This window comes from Sminthopsis crassicaudata, chromosome 4, assembly GCF_048593235.1.
Source record: "Sminthopsis crassicaudata isolate SCR6 chromosome 4, ASM4859323v1, whole genome shotgun sequence".
Lineage (NCBI taxonomy): Eukaryota > Metazoa > Chordata > Mammalia > Dasyuromorphia > Dasyuridae > Sminthopsis > Sminthopsis crassicaudata.
In genome coordinates, this window is record NC_133620.1 from 35,204,875 (window position 1) to 35,222,666 (window position 17,792).

At 34.8% G+C, this 17,792-nt stretch overlaps 1 protein-coding gene across 3 annotated transcripts in view; it reads right to left on the bottom strand.

Moving 5' to 3' along the window:
- Positions 1-17,792, bottom strand: part of PKN2 (protein kinase N2) — a 152,776-nt gene that overhangs the window by 82,964 nt on the left and 52,020 nt on the right. Inside the window, exons 2-3 of one of the 3 annotated variants that reach the window (XM_074266309.1) lie at positions 10,496-10,552; positions 8,301-8,601 (exon numbers count right to left, since the gene is read on the bottom strand). In XM_074266309.1, the coding sequence (XP_074122410.1) occupies positions 8,301-8,532 (232 nt within the window). In that variant the 5' untranslated portion in view covers positions 8,533-8,601; positions 10,496-10,552. Of the gene's footprint in view, positions 1-8,300; positions 8,602-10,495; positions 10,553-16,835; positions 16,886-17,792 lie in introns of those variants that run through there. The other 2 variants (XM_074266310.1, XM_074266308.1) reach the window with 2 other exon arrangements.

A 17,792-nucleotide genomic window follows, 5' to 3' on the forward strand; every position in this document is an offset into this window, starting at 1 on the left:
TCTAGTGGACAAGATATTTGTGGCAGGAGACACATGCTCTGAGACCATTCCAATTACTAGAGGTCTAATATCTATGGAAATATATGAAAGAATATCTAATAAAATAAAGGATTTTGATAAGTTTATTTTGATTTTATTTTAAATTATTTATTTCTCTTTAGCTCATTCCCTACTATTCCTAATAAGAAATACAAGGTCCATAATATGCTTTCTTAACTCCTCTGTTCCTAGCAATAGTTCATCAAGCTTTTAAAGAGGACATAAGTACTTTCTTCCCAACCGTATAGCAACAAAACACTTTTTTACATAAGACAGTGTTATGGGCTAGAACTTAAAACAAGGTGCTAAATCAGTGGAATTGATCTAATTTAGTACGGTGCTTAACAGTTCTCTAGTTCAGTACACATACTTAGTATTTACTAGAGTTTTACAAGATTCACATCTTTAAGAGAGCATATATAAGCTAGGAGCCTCAACAAGGATTCAGTCTAGGACATTCAGAAGCCAGAGAAGGAAGTCAGGGAGAACTAAGGAAGACAGAGAAGTGGTGGCAGGCTGTCCTGTGGAGAACACTGAAACCAAGATCTGGAAGGCGTCCAGAAAACTAGCTGAGCCCCAAGTGAAGGAGATAAGCCTTTGAAGGAAACAGTAAAAGATTTGGATTTTAATCCCTGGCTGCACTTGGGGAGATTACTGAACTGAAACGAAGGCTATCCCCAGAAGCCCCCAAGAAACCTGCTCCCAGAGAATATTACAAGACAGCATGAAATATAGAAACACTAAGCAGAGTTCTCTTTTTCCCTAGGAAAAGAAGATTGTAGTTTTCAATGAAAACACCTGAAGCATCTATTTGTAAAGGATCAAAGTTTAAAGGCAGAAAAAACCTCAGGTAATTTAGTCCAAATCCCAAACATTTTAAAGATGAGAAAACAAAAAGCCAGGGCAGTGAAGCAACTAAGTCAAGACCAAGATTTGAACCCAACTCCTCTAATAACCAATCCAGTACCATTTTCATAAAACCAATTCTATTTCTATTATTTTATCTGTTATTTCAACAGCAATGGACATTTCTATTTTAAATTCTGAGTCACAGAAAATTAAGTTAAAGACATGTGAGCATCCTCAATGGTTCCAAGTAAAACTATGATCTAATCTTTCAATGAGGTGCCAATGGATAACACTGCCTACAGTTAGAAATATATCAAAAGTTCGTAAAGGAATGAAAGAACAATAAAAGAAAATGTGATATAATTTTGAAAAGTTTTATTCCTAATTACCCTAACCTAAAAAAAATTTCTCTCAACTAAAAGTTTCACTTACTGCACTTTCAAATATACATTTTCTTATATTTTCATATTATATTGTTCTCTATCTTTTGAAAGATAGGTGGCCCGTAGCCAATGAATTCCTATAAACTGTAACTGAGAGCAGACTATTGTAAGGCAAGGTACTGAAGCAGAAAACTGGATATGGATTGTTGGCTGTACCTTTTCCAACATGTTTTGCATGATCAGCACAATTTATACATTAGCAGCAAAGAGTAATGAGACCTACAGGTGTTTATTAATCAATGTTGCACACGAGGAGTGCCAAACCAGGAAGCTTTGAAGATCATGAATATACAGAGGCAATCTTCAACTTTTGGAAGAGGGTAGTTTTCCAAAAGTAAATACTTAAGTCATTTTGGATTCTGAATACACTTTCCCAAGGAAATAATGTTGTAACAGTAACCAAGGTTCCAAAGCCAGTCTGCAAAACTCATAAGGTATAATCCTTGAAAACACATGTATTAAGAAACACTATTAACTAGACTTCGGTATTAATACTGAAAGGGCTGTTAATTCAATTTATGTTGCAATAACAGGCAAAACACACAAAAGTGCAGAAGACTTAGTGAAACAAATTTCTTCAATTCAACAAAAGAACTATTTAATGGACCTCTGCTATCCCAATAATTTAGAGGATTACACTGGGGGGAGTAAAGTTCCTATCATAGAAAGTCTTTATATATATATAGCTTTTTATTTACAAATTATATGCAGGGGTAATTTTTCAGCATTGACAATTGGAAAACCTTTGGTTTCAATTTTGCCCCTTCTTCCCTCTCCCCCAGATGGCAGGTTGACCAATACAAATATTAAAGTATATGTTAAATACAATATACGTATACATGTCCATACAGCTATTTTGCTGTACAAAAAGAATCAGACTTTGAAATAGTGTACAATTTACCTCTGAAGGAAATCAAAAAATGAAGGCGGACAAAAATAGAGGGATTGGGAATTCTACGTAATGGTTCATACTCATTTCCCAGAGTTCTTTCGCTGGGTGTAGCTGGTTCAGTTCATTACTGCCTCTATTGGAACTGATTTGGTTCATCTCACTATTGAAGAGGGCCACGTCCATTCATTGGAAGTCTTGATTGGGAAGCTACTAGGGGTATTACTAAAAACTCACTTTTCTATAATTCTATTTCTATAACAGGATAGAAGATAGAATAAATGTTGTAGGGTTTTTGTTTCTAAATAAGTCTAAAACCAAGTAACTTCAATAATGTTATCATTACACGGTTCCCATTTATAACTATTTCTAAGAAGAAAATATATTCTGTTCTAAAGATATCATAAAGTTATATTTATTTCTTCCTTTCAAACTGCCCTCTTCCTACCTTTTTGAGTCTTCTGAATTTTTATTTCCCCCTCCAAACACTCTCTGTTTGAGAGTGATATTATTCTTGTGCCTTACACATCTTCCTATTCTATCTATGCCTTTCAAATGGCTCTCTGATACCTGGAATCTTTTCTTTCCTCCCTTGTTAAGGGACAGGTCAATTCTCTGAGAGCTTCCACAGCAGTAGACCATAGCATCTGAAGGAGTTGCAGAGCAGCCTTTGCTGACACAGGTATTTAGAACAGGAAATGAGATAAATTGGAAGCAGAGGGAAGAGGAGGGAGATCAGACAACCCAATGGCCTCTCTTTCAGAGAAGTCAAAGAACAGCAACTGCCTCTCAGTCTCCTTTCACAAGAGGAGATCCATTCTGAAGGTCTGGGTTGGATCTCAGGCAGCCACTGTTAGTTGTCTCCTCTGTATTCCGCGCTCCCCTTTGCCTAATTCAAGATTCAGCTCAAATACTACCTTCTGTATAGGGCCTTTCCTGGGCCCTGGTCCTTAGCTCCTTTTCTTAGAGATGATCTTTCAGTAATTCATTGTGTAACTTGTATGAACATATTAAAATGTAAAATCCTTGAAGACAGGAACTATATTTTTGCTTAAAAATTAAAAAAAAAAAAAAATATTCCCAGTGCTCAGCATAGTGCCTGGTACAAGTAAGCATTTAATAAATATGGACTGAATGAAAGAGGTAGCACCTAACCTGTACTTGGAAGCTAGGAATTTTATAAGATAAAAAATGAAAAAGGAGTAAAATCCAGAAAAAAAGAGTCACTTGTACAAAGGTGCAGAACTGGGTAATGGAATGTTATTTATAGCAGGAATATTTAGCTAAGTATTCATTCTGGGGTGCTATTACAAGCTTATAGGTGCTAAGGCCTAGTCATTCTAGAGACATCACCTAGCTAATATTAAAAAGCAATGTAATTCGACAAGTTCATTCTTCCCCCCCACCCCCCGAGGCTGGGGTTAAGTGACTTGCCCAGGGTCATACAGCTAAGACGTATTAAGTGTCTGAGACCAGATTTGAACTTGGGTCCTCCTGAATTCAAGGCTGGTGCTCTATCCACTGCACCATCTAGCTGCCCCCAACATGTTCATTCTTAAAAGGCACCTTACTATTCAAAAATAATACAATTAAAGTCACAAGGCTTATGGGAAAAATGGGACTGGAGCACAATGGTTCAAAACTTCATCAGTAAAATAAAAAAGAAAGGAGCCTAACAAAAGCAGAACAGTTTTATACATGTAAAGTAGTTTTAAAAAAATGATACAAGTAGTTGCAAAATGTCTAAATCAAAATATTTTTCTATACCCATAAGAAATAATTTTATCAATTTTCCTTCCTATCAATGGCTCCATCATTTCTAATCATGGCAATTCTAAATCTTAAAGAACAAATTTACTTCCTTTTTATTCCTGACATCCTATCAATACAAAGTCATACTGATTCTGCCTTTGGCAGTATGATCTTGTATTCAATTCTGTGATATCTATTTATAATATATCTGAATTATTAAATTGGTATTATAATTATCCTTTCTAATTCCATTTTCTTCTCTTTATAGTTGAACCAGAATAATACCAGCACAAGTTTTCTTAATCTTTTTTATGCTTGAACCAGTTACCATCTTTGACCTACTGACTTTCTTAAAATTACCTTTAAAAAGGAATTTACAAAGGAAACCACTTATAGTGAAATAGTTATCAAAATAAAAAGTTTTAGGTGCTAGTGTTAAGAAACCCTGCTAAGTAATAAACTGGGAAAACATTTTTACAGTCAAAGGTTCTAATAAAGGCCTCATTTCCAAAATAAATAGAGAATTGACTCTAATTTATAAGAAATCAGGCCACTCTCCAATTGATAAATGGTCAAAGGATATGAACAGACAATTTTTAGATGAAGAATGTGAAACTATTTGTAGCCATATGAAAAGATACTCCAAGTCAGTATTAATCAGAGAAATGCAAATTAAGACAACTCTGAGATACCACTACACACCTGTTAGATTGGCTAGGATGACAGAAAAAGATAATGCTGAATGTTGGAGGGGATGTGGGAAAACTGGGACACTGACACATTATTGATGGAATTGTGAATACATCCAGCCATTCTGGGGAATGATTTGGAACTATGCTCAAATTAAGTTATCAAAAAAGTTTTGATTCAGCAGTGTTACTATTGGGTTTATATCCCAAAAAGATCTTAAAGAAGGGATAGGGACCTGTATGTGCAAGAATGTTTGTGGCAGCCCTCTTTGTAGTGGCCAGAAACTGGAAATTGAGTGGATGCTCATCAATTGGAGAATGGCTGAATAAATTGTGGTATATTAATATTATGGAATATTATTGATCTGTAAGAAATGATCAGCAGGATGATTTCAGAAAGACCTGGAGAGACTTACATGAACTGATGCTGAGTGAAATGAGCAGGACCAGGAGATCATCATTTACTTCAACCACAATACTTTATGATGATCAATTCTGATGGACGTGGCCCTCTTCAACAATGAGATGAACCAAATCAGTTCCATTTATTCAATAATGAATAAAACCAACTACACCCAGCGAAAGAACTCTGGGAAATGATTGTGAACTACTACATAGCATTCCCAATCCCTCTTTTATGTCCACCTGCATTTTTTATTCCTTCAGAGGTAAATTGTACACTTTTTAAAAGTCTGATTCTTTTTGTGCAGCAAAATAACTGTATGGACATGTATACATATATTGTATTTAACATATACTTTAACATATTTAACATGCATTGGTCTACCTATCATCTGGGGGAGGGGGTGGGGAGAAGAAGGGGAAAAATTGGAACAAAAGGTTTTGCAACTGTCAGTGCTGAAAAATTACCCATTGCATATATCTTGTAAATAAAAAGCATTAATAAAAAAAAAAAAAGAAACCCTGCTAAGAAACCAATTTTTCTGAATTATCAACTTGATTGTATTATTCCATGGGTTAAAAAACCATCAATAGTTCCCCATTTCAAATAAAACAAAATTAAATCTCCTTCGTCTGGCATTCAAGGCTACTTCAACCTACCCTGTGTTCCAGTCAAACTGTTCTATTTGTGATTTCCTATCCAAATTAATTTTGTACTTTCCATCTACATTTTTGTGTTTATAAAGTTTTATTAATCTAGAATGCTGTAAGGGCCCTTTAAATGGGTTGCGCCACAGTGCATCATTAAGTCCCGGAAGTAATTTCTGTGGATATTAGGACTGCCTTGTAGGTGGGATCCTGTCCATTTTGAGATAGCTTCGTAATGGGTGACTCTCTTGCTGATTGGCTGTGTGTGTGATCTCACAAGCCCTATGTAAGCCCACTGCAGGCAGCAGTAGCTCTCTTTAACCTGGCGCTCTTCACCCTGGCTTCCTAGCCTGGGTGGCCAAGCCAAGATTGATAGCCAAAAGAGGTAAGGATTTTGGTAGTGAACACGTGGGTCTTCTGACCAGGTGTTCACTCGGGAACCAACAAGTCAGGGCATCAGTCAGGGCATTATGTGAGTAGGTATAATAAAGGCTTTTAAGATTACACGTGGCTGTTCTTGAGTGCGCTACCAGTTATTAAGCTATAGATTCAAGAGATTGTGGCCAGAGACCTTTGAAGGCCTCAGAGGAGGCGAGCCGGGTAGAGTTCACACTGTTAAGCACAGTGGTCAAAGGTACTCTGGTGGATCTAGGACAGACTAGTAATTGTAACTGCCAGGAGAGCACGTTACAGAATGCTTTCCTTCATTTTACTTAAACAAATACAAATTACTTTTCAAAACCCAGTTTAACTGGAATTGTGTGTGTGTGTGTGTGTGTGTGTGTGTGTGTGTGTGAAATTTTCCTTACCATGCTAATCGGACATGATCTTTCCCTTCAGCAGAATTTCCTGAAGTGAGGAAAGGTTAGGTGAGGCAGGATTATACTGGGTCATTAACTTCCTACATCCCTTGTTGTCAGGAACTAATCTAAAGGGTATGACATTGATTCAGATTGTTGAGGGGTTTGAGAAAGTAGAGGGAAGAAGAAATGAATTCAATCTGAATTAATAATGTCTAGTATGAGAACAACACCGACAAAACATGTCAACTGCATTCTCAGCCTTATTTTCTGAGGTGAGATACTTTGGAAACAATGTTCACAATATTAGTATTTCCCAAAATATTTCTTTTAGAAATATCAGATATCATCTCTGGTTAAGAAAGATAGAAACAAGAAGTATGGTCAATCATAATTATCTGTAAGGGGCCTTTAAATGGGTGCCACAGCGCATCGGGAGATTGAGGCCCGGAAGTAATTTCTGTGGATATTAGGACTGCCCTTGGGCGGGATCCTGGCCATATTGAGATAGCTTCGTAATGGGTGACTCTCTCGCTGATTGGCTGTGTGTGTGACCTCACAGGCCCTATGTAAGCCCACTGCAGGCAGCAACCGCCCTCTTTTTAACCTCGTGCTCTTCACCCTGGCTCCCCAGCCTGGGTGGCCAAGCTGAGATGGGTAGCCAAAAGAGGTAAGGGTTTTGGTAGTGAACACGTGGGTCTTCTGACCAGATGTTCACTCAGGAACCAACAAGTCAGGGCATCAAGTCAGGGCATTATATGAGTAGGTATAATAAAGGCTTTTAAGATTACACGTGGTTGTTCTTGAGTGCGCTACCCGTTATTAAGCTATAGATTCAAGAGATTGTGGCCAGAGACCTTTGAAGGCCTCAGAGGAGGCGAGCCGGGTAGAGTTCACACTGCAAAGGACAGTGGTCAAAGGTACTCTGGTGGGTCTAGGACAGACTAGTAATTGTAACTGCCAAGAGAGCACGTTACAATTATCTTTGCAGCTTCCATGTGGGATTATGCAAATGTTCTAAGTATACAAGGATTTGGGTTCCAGTTTTACCATGTAACAAGGGCAAAGTCATTTCTCTTGAGTGTGTCTGCCAGTAATGAGCAGTGTGATCTCATAACCTCTCTGAATCTCAGAATCCTTAGGTATAAAAAGAAAATGGATGAGACAAACTCATAAGTCCTAGAGAGGTTTAAAGTTCCATTATTCTTAAAAGGTGCAACACTAATTGTAACTTTTAAAGTTTAAATACACAAAAACATGCTAAAAAAAACTTTTAAAAGGAAACCTAAAAGCCTTTTAGTAACTCTGAAACAGCTAAATAAAAAATTAAAAAACACAAAATGCTGAGCTTTGCAATATTACATTCTTTCAAAGGCTCAAACTTTATTTAACAGAGACTAATAAGATTTCTTGTTAGCTTATTGTCTGACAAAATCCAGGCCCTTCCAAATGTGAAAATTATGTAGGAGGCACTTTTAATGGAAAAGATATTTTAACCTCAGTTACATATAAGAAAATATCTCCCATCTTAGCTCACTGTACTTTTAAAAAGAGAGAATTGTAACTATTTGACAGCAAGCATGTATCTTATTTAATTTTTGTATCTTCAGCATAATTTATAGCAATCTAACACATAGTCAGTAACCTTAAATGTCTGTTAAGTTTCTGAAAACAAAATTTCTCTACCACAATTTCATAATTAAACAGCTATAAATTAATAGTTATTAACTTTCTAAAGTAAAATTAATCTGATATACATTTAGGAAATATTTCAAGTTATGTACAATACCTGTAAGATCTTCTGGATCTGTTACAACAATGTGGGCATTTAATTCCTGCAATTTATGATGTAATTCTTCCAATTTTTTATTTGATTTTTTCAAAATATTGTCCACATATGCCAAATTTTTTTTGTCTGTTGTGACCTTCCTGAGATTTTCAGCTCCTTCTTTTATTTTCAGTTCTTTCCTTATTTCTCGTTTGATACGATCCTTGATATCATCCAATTTCTGTTGCACCATTGTGTCTGAAAAGTCTAATTTTTGGCCAGTGCTCACATTTTCAGGAAGGAGAAGGCTTCGAGCATCCCCCTATAGGAAAAACAAAGCATTAGTCTTAATTAATTATCCAGCATAATATGCAGCATATATAATATCAAGTCTTCCACCCAGATTGGTCCTAAATTAAATATAATATACGATATTTACATTTATTTGCCTATATTATGGCTAAAGTAAAATGAAGATTCATAGAACTTACTATTTGCCAAAGAAAAAACTGCACTTGACAAAATTTTTTAAATCAGTGTTTTTTTAATACTATTAGATAAGTGAATTAAGTGTATTATGTGGAGGATTTTAGGCTTTCTAATTGAAAATCTCTAATTTGTAATTGAGGTGTGATTTCCAAGGATTTAAAGTACAAAATACTTAAAGTAAATACATCTACAGAAATGTTTTAATGAATAATAAAGCCATAAAATCTATCAATGGTTTGAATGGTCACTTCCTAGAAATTTCCAAATGAGGACAACAAGGACTCTGGCCATCCTCCCTATCCTCTTTCCCCTGGTACTCAGAATTTGTATCTAGAGTCCTGGTTTCTGAAAAGGGAACTTTTGATAGATCTGACCTAGAACCATGTTTCAATACCAGTTCCAGGTCATTTCTAAACTATGACACTGTTTAAGTGCTACCCATCCTCTTCCCTACTATTAACTCCTCTTTATCAGCTGGCTTCCTTCACAAGAACATAAGCCCTGAAGACAGGGGTTAACTTCTTTTATTTACAGCCATATCCTAAATATTAGCATAGCTATTGGCCCAAAAAACACACTAAGTGCTTTTTCATTCATTCATTAACATTTTTAAAAGTATAGTAATAGTTCAGGATAAGCAAAAACCAGAAACAATCAAACATAATAGGCCAGTGTTTGATATATCTAAGAACAAATTGAAAGCAGAACTCTATTCAACAAAAATAGATTTAAGCCACATTATTTTAAGTTCCAAATAAATACATAAAAAGATAATTAAAAAGAAAAGAAGCAAATGACAAGATAGACCTCTTAGAACTATATAGCTGGAAGATTTTTACTCAAACTAAGGGACAGGAGTAATAACAGAGAAAACAGAATTTTGATATAAAATATTAAAAATTTTTGCAAAAACAAAATTGATATTACTAGACTTAAGGATAGTGGAATGGGAAAATATTTGGAGAAATTGTTCCTAATAAAAATCTATTATTCAAGATCTATAAGTAACTGACAGAAATATTTAAGCATGTCGTTTGTTTTTTTTTTTTTTAAATAAGTGGTTAAGAGGTAATGAACAAGTTTTCAAAAGAAAAATGGCAAATTTTCAACAACCACATTAAAGATTATTAGAGGCGCTAGTGAGTTTTACTTCACTCTTCCCCCTTTCCCTAATGTCAAATATGACACAAAACTGAAATAGTAAATACTGAATTTACTGTTGGAAGATGGATTGGTAGCTAACTACTTTGGAAAAGTTCTTTACAAATATGCAAGAAAAGTCATTAAGTTGAAGGGGGGGGGGGGGGGAATCTTCGATTCAATAGCATACTACTTGCATACACTTATGAATATAAGGACAAAAAGAAAGGCCCCAGATACATTTAGTGGAATTGTGGTAGCAAAAAATAAACAAAAAAACAAACAGAAAATGTGGATGCTTATCATGTGCAATGGTTAAAATCAAACTGGCTTATGAATATCATTGCATTGTAAAAATAAATTATCAATGAGAAATTCAGAGAAATGCAGACAAACTCATATGATTTGATGTGAGGTAAAGTACTGCCACAATAACTACAATAGCACATAGGAAAATAATACTAAAGCAAAACCAAACTTTGAGAGACTATATCAATCTTTGCCCCGGAGAACAGCATACAAGGTAGTTAGGTGCTGTACCTGGTGCCAACATAGAGATATGTTCAAATTATGCCTCAGACACTTACTTAGCTATGTGATCCTGGTTAAGTCAACTTTCCTTCTCTCAGCCACAGTTTTTTCATCTGTAAAAAGCAGGAAAATAATAGCATCTACCTTCTAGGAAGGTTGTAAGAATCAAGAGAGATAAAGTATATGTAAAATGCCATGCAAACCTTATAAATGCTAGTTGATATTATGAAGCCCATCTCCCTCTAGTCAATAAATAGGTACAGATGGTAGGTCAGAAATGTTACAAATATTGTTAGATGTGGCTGCTGTGTTGGATGATTCAGCTTACTGGTTTTTCTTTAAGGAAGATGCTCACTGGGAAGGTCAAAACTGACATGCAAAAATTAAATATTAATGAAAAAACCTGACAGTTATTGATACCATTTTAAATATCTGAGTCAAATGATTGGGGATAATGTTTTTCTCCTAAGAAAAATCATAGATTAAAATAATAATAATAATCCTTTAAATAAATACTTCTCTATTTCAGTATATTTTATTAGGGACAGTATGGACTTCCTAACCTTGAGTAGGGCCTAAAACTCATATTGGTAATATAATTAATTACAAGTTTAAAAATTTAATCTACTCATTTATAATAGCTTTTAAGCAGGGAAGAGTGTAGCCTGTAGTCAACTTTTAAACACTGAGTAAGTTAACTATAAAACAGACTATGATTCTTTAATTCTTTACACCTTTCAGAATTACCATCAATCTGAAATGAGAATAGCTAAACATACTGTCCTTACTCACCTCCATCCCCTGCAAATATCACCCAAATGGCATTCCCACTGCCAGAGTGAATCACCCCCACATTAAAGAAATGTATTTGGAATCGAGATAGTCTCATTTGAGTTCCTGAGAATAATTAGTTGCCTGGTGTTGGATAAGCCATTTAGCTAACCTCTTCAAGACTCAGTTAAAGACCTGCATACTATAAAGGTTGGACTAGATGACACCTACTTTAAAAAAAGAAAGTTTTGTTTTGGTAAAGGCAACTGAGGTTAAGGAACTTGCCCAGGGTCACACAGTTGGTGTCAAGTGCCTGGGGCCACATTCCAACTCAGGTCCTTTTGACTTCAGGGATGGTACTCTATCCACTATAGTGCCACTTAGCTACACCTAGGTGATCTCTTATGTTCCTTCTGGCTTATAATATTCAAGGATTTCCATCAGATATGTAACCCTACACCTAGCAGCTCACATGCCTCAACTCTTCTTAATATTGAATTCCCTCTAGTCTAGTCAAGCTAATCTATTGCCTACTGCTTCACAACTCATAAATTTTTATAACTGCTGCTCTCAGTAAATGGCAGAGCTAGAATTCAAACTCAGGTTTTGTGATCCCAAATTCAGAATTCTATTATTTATGTCACACTGTCTCCTTTCTGCTTATAAAAATTTTCCTTGTGTCTTGCAATTTCTGTCATATCTACATTCCATACCTCCTTAGACACAAGGATCAAAAATCACTTCCAGAATATACTTTTAATTATTGTTAATCAGTTAATCATTTGTTAACATTGTTAACAATGATTCTCATTTATGTAATACTTTCAAGTTTATAATCCAACAACTCCATAAGGCAGGTAGCATTATTCTTATTTTACTGATGAGGAAAAAAGTTCAAAAACCTATGATAAATTACTTGTTCAGTCATATCTAGGAAGTGTTAGAGACATGAATTGAAGGAGTTCAGAGAAAGAAGAGCTGTCTGAGCCTATATGGTCCAGCCTGTATCAAAAACTAGAAATCTATTAATATCTTATTGAGTAAAAAGACTCCAGGGAAGGGGAACCAATCAATGATCACTCCAGGAAACCCAACTGACGTTTGGTCAACTCAATTTTATGAAGGTTCTCCTTACCTCAAATCTAAATTGTCTCTCTAAAAATTTACCAATTACTTCTATTTTTGCTCTCAGGAGATTCAGAAGAATAAATCTATTAAAATTTCCAGAAAAGAGCACTACAAATATTTAAAACAACCATCATATCCACTCCTAAATTTTCTCTTCTCAATGATAAAAATAGAGTTTTTCTAAATGATCTTTACATGACTGAATGGATAAAAACTATTAGAAAGGAAGAGATAAAATTAAAAGCATAGTGGGAAGAGCTGGCCTTAATGAAAAGAACCATCTCTTCACCTGACACTGGAAGAAATAAGTAGAGGAGGGATTTTTCTATGTCAAAGGGTTTTAAGATGAAGCTTAGCTAGTGGCTTTAATTTTCACCAGAAGCAAGGTCCTCAATTGAGCAAGTGGTAAGGAAGGAAGTTAAGAGAGACTTAAAAAGGAAATTTTTAGTTTAACTTTTGTGGGAAATTAAATAGGAAATCAATTAAGGAGAACTAGAAGAATCATCTGGCTGCAATGAGGCCAACTGAGATTATATAACATATTGTAATATATCTAATCAGCTCAATTTTGTGACCTACAAAGCAGTATGATTCAAAGAAAAAGCATTGGATTTGGAGGTAAAACACATGGATTCCAATCCTAGCTGGACCACTCTCTCTTCAGTGTTCAATTTAAGGTAAATTTCATCACTCTCTTGATTCCAGATTCTTTACCTGTAAAATAATGGAGTTACACTAAAACATTTCTCAGATCCCTTCTGTTAACCTATGACTCTGTATGTGTACACACACACACACACCCTACTTTTTTCAAATTGCTTCCTAACCACACTTACCATCACATATTACAAAATTAATTGTTTAAACTCAAGTATGAGACTTTGTATTTTCAATTAAATTTCATCTTCTTAGATTCATCCCATTAATTTAACATGTCAAGATCTTTTAATATCATTACTGTTGACCTACAGGTCACATGAACTAGAGGACTAGACATTTCCTTTAATCCCCATGAACTATCAAACTTCTCCACAATAGAAATCATTTGCCAAAGGTAATGCAAATTCAGCTGTCTCCACAGATTATGAGTTATCCAAAACCCAAAAGAAAACTCACTATTGATTTACAATTAAAACCCACTCCAATACTCCATTTTGCATCCTTCTTTTCAGGGCTGAGGAAATCCTCTTTTCAGTTTGGGACAGTGTGTTGGCCACACGCTGTATGTCATGAGAGAGGGAAAAGAGACTGTAGCAACCCACCAAACTTGGGAAAAGCACAGCATCTATCTTAGGTCAGAGGTGAATATACATTAATGAGATTGGAGAAGGGATCTCCGTTGGTAAATCATGAGAGGAGGCTGAAACACTTTGAGATTTAGTCCACAAGGAAATTACAATTAGAAGGAAAATAATTAGAAAGAGAATAATAGGGAAAATGGGGGAAGTGATATGTGTACTGAATTTTCTTCAAAGACCTTGAATATAAAAGATTAACAGGAAAAATAGCATTACAAGAAGGAAATATGACTTCCAGATTTAATAAGTGACTTCAAGGAATACTGCAAACCAAAGGAAAATGTTCCAACACTTGGTAAGGCAGAAGACCTTTGTCTTTTTTTTAGGAGAAGATGGAAACAGAACACACTATTCCTAAGAGGTTTAAAAAAAGAAATGAGAATTGTGAGAAAATAATTTGTCTTCAGTAGCAAAAATGATGAGCAAACTAAGAAAACTAATCTGCAATTGCAAGCTGGTGAGGGGAGGGGGAGGGAAAAGGAGGGGAAGGAATGGGAGGGATGACAGAGAGGTGAAGGACCATGTGAAAGAAAAGCAAAAAAAGTAGCATTCCAAGAAAATAAGCTCATTAAGCAAATAAAATATACTCATCTGGAACCTAAGGGTTACTTATAAGTCTGCCAGAAAAACACAGCTAGACAAAAACCTTTAACACCATAATGGCAAGGATGGGGAGACAGAAGAAAACATCCATAAACTTCTAAAAGTAGAAAATGCAAGTCCAATAGAAAAAATTAACAGATAACTTCCAGAAAAAAACAAAAATAAAACTCTGCAAACTCCAGAATACACATTGTCCTGTTGAATTTGACAATTCAATTCAGACACGCAGGACATAAGCTCTGCAAGCTAAAGATTTTCAAATATAAAGGAAAGGACTTTTGAATTATCCAAGACTATTCTGAACTCTCTAGAAAACATAAAAAGGAATGGTATGTGTTTTGAAGAGCAATAGAGCTCAAGATACAGCCCAGGGTGATCTATCCTATAAATGTGAGTTTAATTGGGTGGAGGTGGGGGGAAGAGAAGAAAAAAGACACTCTAATAATAAAGATGAATTTCAAACATTTTTAGAAAGAGCAACAGAACTGAAAATATATTATTTGCTTCTCAAGTATTCTACATGACAGAAATGCCAGAAGAATTAATAAATGTAACAAGCAAACAGCAATAGAGTCACAAGAGTGATCAGTAAGAGCCTCTCTTTTTAAATATAGATAAAAGGAGACAGATAAAAGGAGAGATCTGATAGAAGGAAAAGTGAAGGGGCAGATGAAGCATTATGGACAAAAACTGGTAACACACTGTCTATAAGTGTGAATCAATGCTTTTTTTTTTTTTTTTTTTTTGAGACTACAACCCTGGAGGATACACAAAAAGGAGGAGAGGAGGAGAGGAAGTAGGGAAAGAGGAATGTGGGATATACTGGAGTCAAATCAAGAGCTAACAATGAGGGGATGTGAATCTCTTGTCTCAGAAAGAAAAGAGCTCACAAGGGGATGGGTAAAGAATGACAATGAAAAAGAAAGGGAAGGAAAGCCTTACTTTGAAGAGAGGAAGGGTTTCCCTGATGAATGCTCTTATGGATGAAGAGAAATAAAGACCTTACACTAGATGGGATATGGCAGTTTAGGTATCTGAAGTCTACTTAGCTGACATGGGAATAGACAGGGATTGGTTGGAATCTCGGGGCCAACTGGCATTTGGAGAAGTGGGGGAGCATGGACACAGGGAAATTTTGAGGCAACTGTGGAAAATAAAAGATTATATATGGAGTGGGGATAGATTAGTGGTAGATGAAATGATCAAGGACTCTGAGGTAAAGGGACTTAGCCAAGGGGCAGGGTTTTCTTTTGATACCTGCAATAATCGGCATTGTTCTGAGAGTAACCCAAAAAATGGAAGATAATCCCCCTGAGGCAAGTCTTACAAGGCAGTGGCAGAAAGTACTCAGAGAGAAAAGAGGTATTTAGAATAGATCCTGAAATCTTTGATTGCATGAAGAATATACAGAAAAAAGAGTCATGATTCTGAAAGTGAGGGTCTAGAACAGAGAGGATAGATAAGGAATAGAATGAGAGAAATTCTTTTGGGAAAAGAGATACAATAAAATTGGACTTTTAAAAAGTGATAAACAAGATTAGATGAAAGAATTCAGAAGGGAAAATCTATTTGGTTAAGTGAAAGAAAAAAGAAAAAGGAAGAAATCTATAACTACACAAAAAGGAACTATATAAAAATGAAACATGAAAGGAAAGGAGTAACAAAAGTGAAGAGAAGAGAGTAGAAAAAAGGCTACCTTAAAAAGATTAAAGTAAATGAAGGAAAATAATGTATTTATGGGGGTGGGAAGAATCTCCATTTGGGGGAAACAACTCTCAATTTTAGAGACAGAGGAAATAAAAATATATTCATTATCATTCTAAATGTGATGAAACAACCCAATAAAATGAAAATGTGATAAACTGGATAAGAAAACAAAATCCTACTATCTGTGGCTTACAAGAAACACATTTTCAAAAACAAAGCCACATACAGAATAAAACTGAAAAGGATGGAAAAATGCATAGTACATCAAGGGAATTTAAAAAAAAAAAAGCAGGAGTGCCAGTGTGCAGACAAAAAACAAACATTCAAAAAATAAAGGGCACATACAAGAAAACTACATTATGTTGAATGAACCAAAAACAACAAACCAATTTATCAAAAATAAACTCATAAGCTCCAAATTCCTTAATATCAAAATTCATAAAGGAAATATTATCTAAATTTCAAAATCCAACAGGAAAATAGGAAACAATAGGCAGAAGACTTTTAATATCATTATTGGTTCTGGCTAAATCTAATAGAAATATAAACAAAATGAAAACACAATCAACTGAACAAATTTCTGGAGAAACTAAAGTCAAAAGTCTCATGGTATCCTCTGAGATAGCAAAACAATACATACATTTCTCTGCAACACATGAAACTTTTTCCAAAACAATAAATGACCATATGCTATTGCACAGAGATACTGCAAATAGATATAAAAATAAGAAGTTAATATCCTTTACCTACAATAATTTTTTTTAAGTTCATGAAAAAGATATGCCATATAGAAACTTACTAATAAAACCTTAAATAATGAGTGGGTCAAAGAACAAATCAAACAAACAATAACTATGTAAAAGAAAATGAAAATGATGAAACAACATACCAAAATTTCTGGGATGCAGCTAAAGCAGTCCTCAGGGGGAAAATCATATCCTTACAAACATACATTAACAAAATAGAAAAAGAGAGAATTAATGAACTGAATAAACATTTGAAAAACTTAGAAAAATAAATAAGCAAACCGAAAATAAGCACAAAAGAAGAAATGTCAAAAATCAGGAGAAACAGATGAAGGCCGGATTAAAAACCCATAGAAGTGCTAAGTAAAGCTAAAAGCTAGTTCTTTGAAAAATCCTTAATTAATCAGAATAAAAAGAAAGGAGAAAACCAAATTTTAAAAAACAGCAAAGAAGGTAAAAATACAGCAAAACAGGAAGAAATAAAAAGAATGGTTGGAACAAATTATGCACAAGAATATATTAACTAAACTGAGAAAACAAAAAAAGAGGAATATCTTTAAAAACATAAAATATCCAAACCATTTTAAAACAAGGATTTCAAATAACTTAATCTCAAAAAAAGGAACTTAATCTAGGTGTAAGGAGTTACCAAAGGAAAAAACTCTTGGTCCTGATGGATTCCCAGAAGAACCCTATCAAATTTTTAAACAGCAATTAGTGCCTATAATTCACAAATTATTCGCAGAAATTCACCAAAAATTCTCAGACAGAAAGATAGCACCCTACCAGAATCCTTTTAAGAGATAAATAATAGTCTTACTACATAGCTCTGGGGGAGGTAAATCAAATAAAGAAAACTATAGACCAATAACAATAATGAACATTGACTCAAATATTAAACAAAATCCTATCACACAGATTATCACAATTTACTCAAGAAATCATTCATTATGATCAAATGGAATTCAGGGATGCAAGAATGGTCCAATATTAGGAAATCAGTCCACATAATTAATCATCTTAAAAACCAAAACATGCAAAGCTACATAATCATTATAATAGTTACAGAAAAAAGGCCCTTGACAAACTCTCTTGTGCTA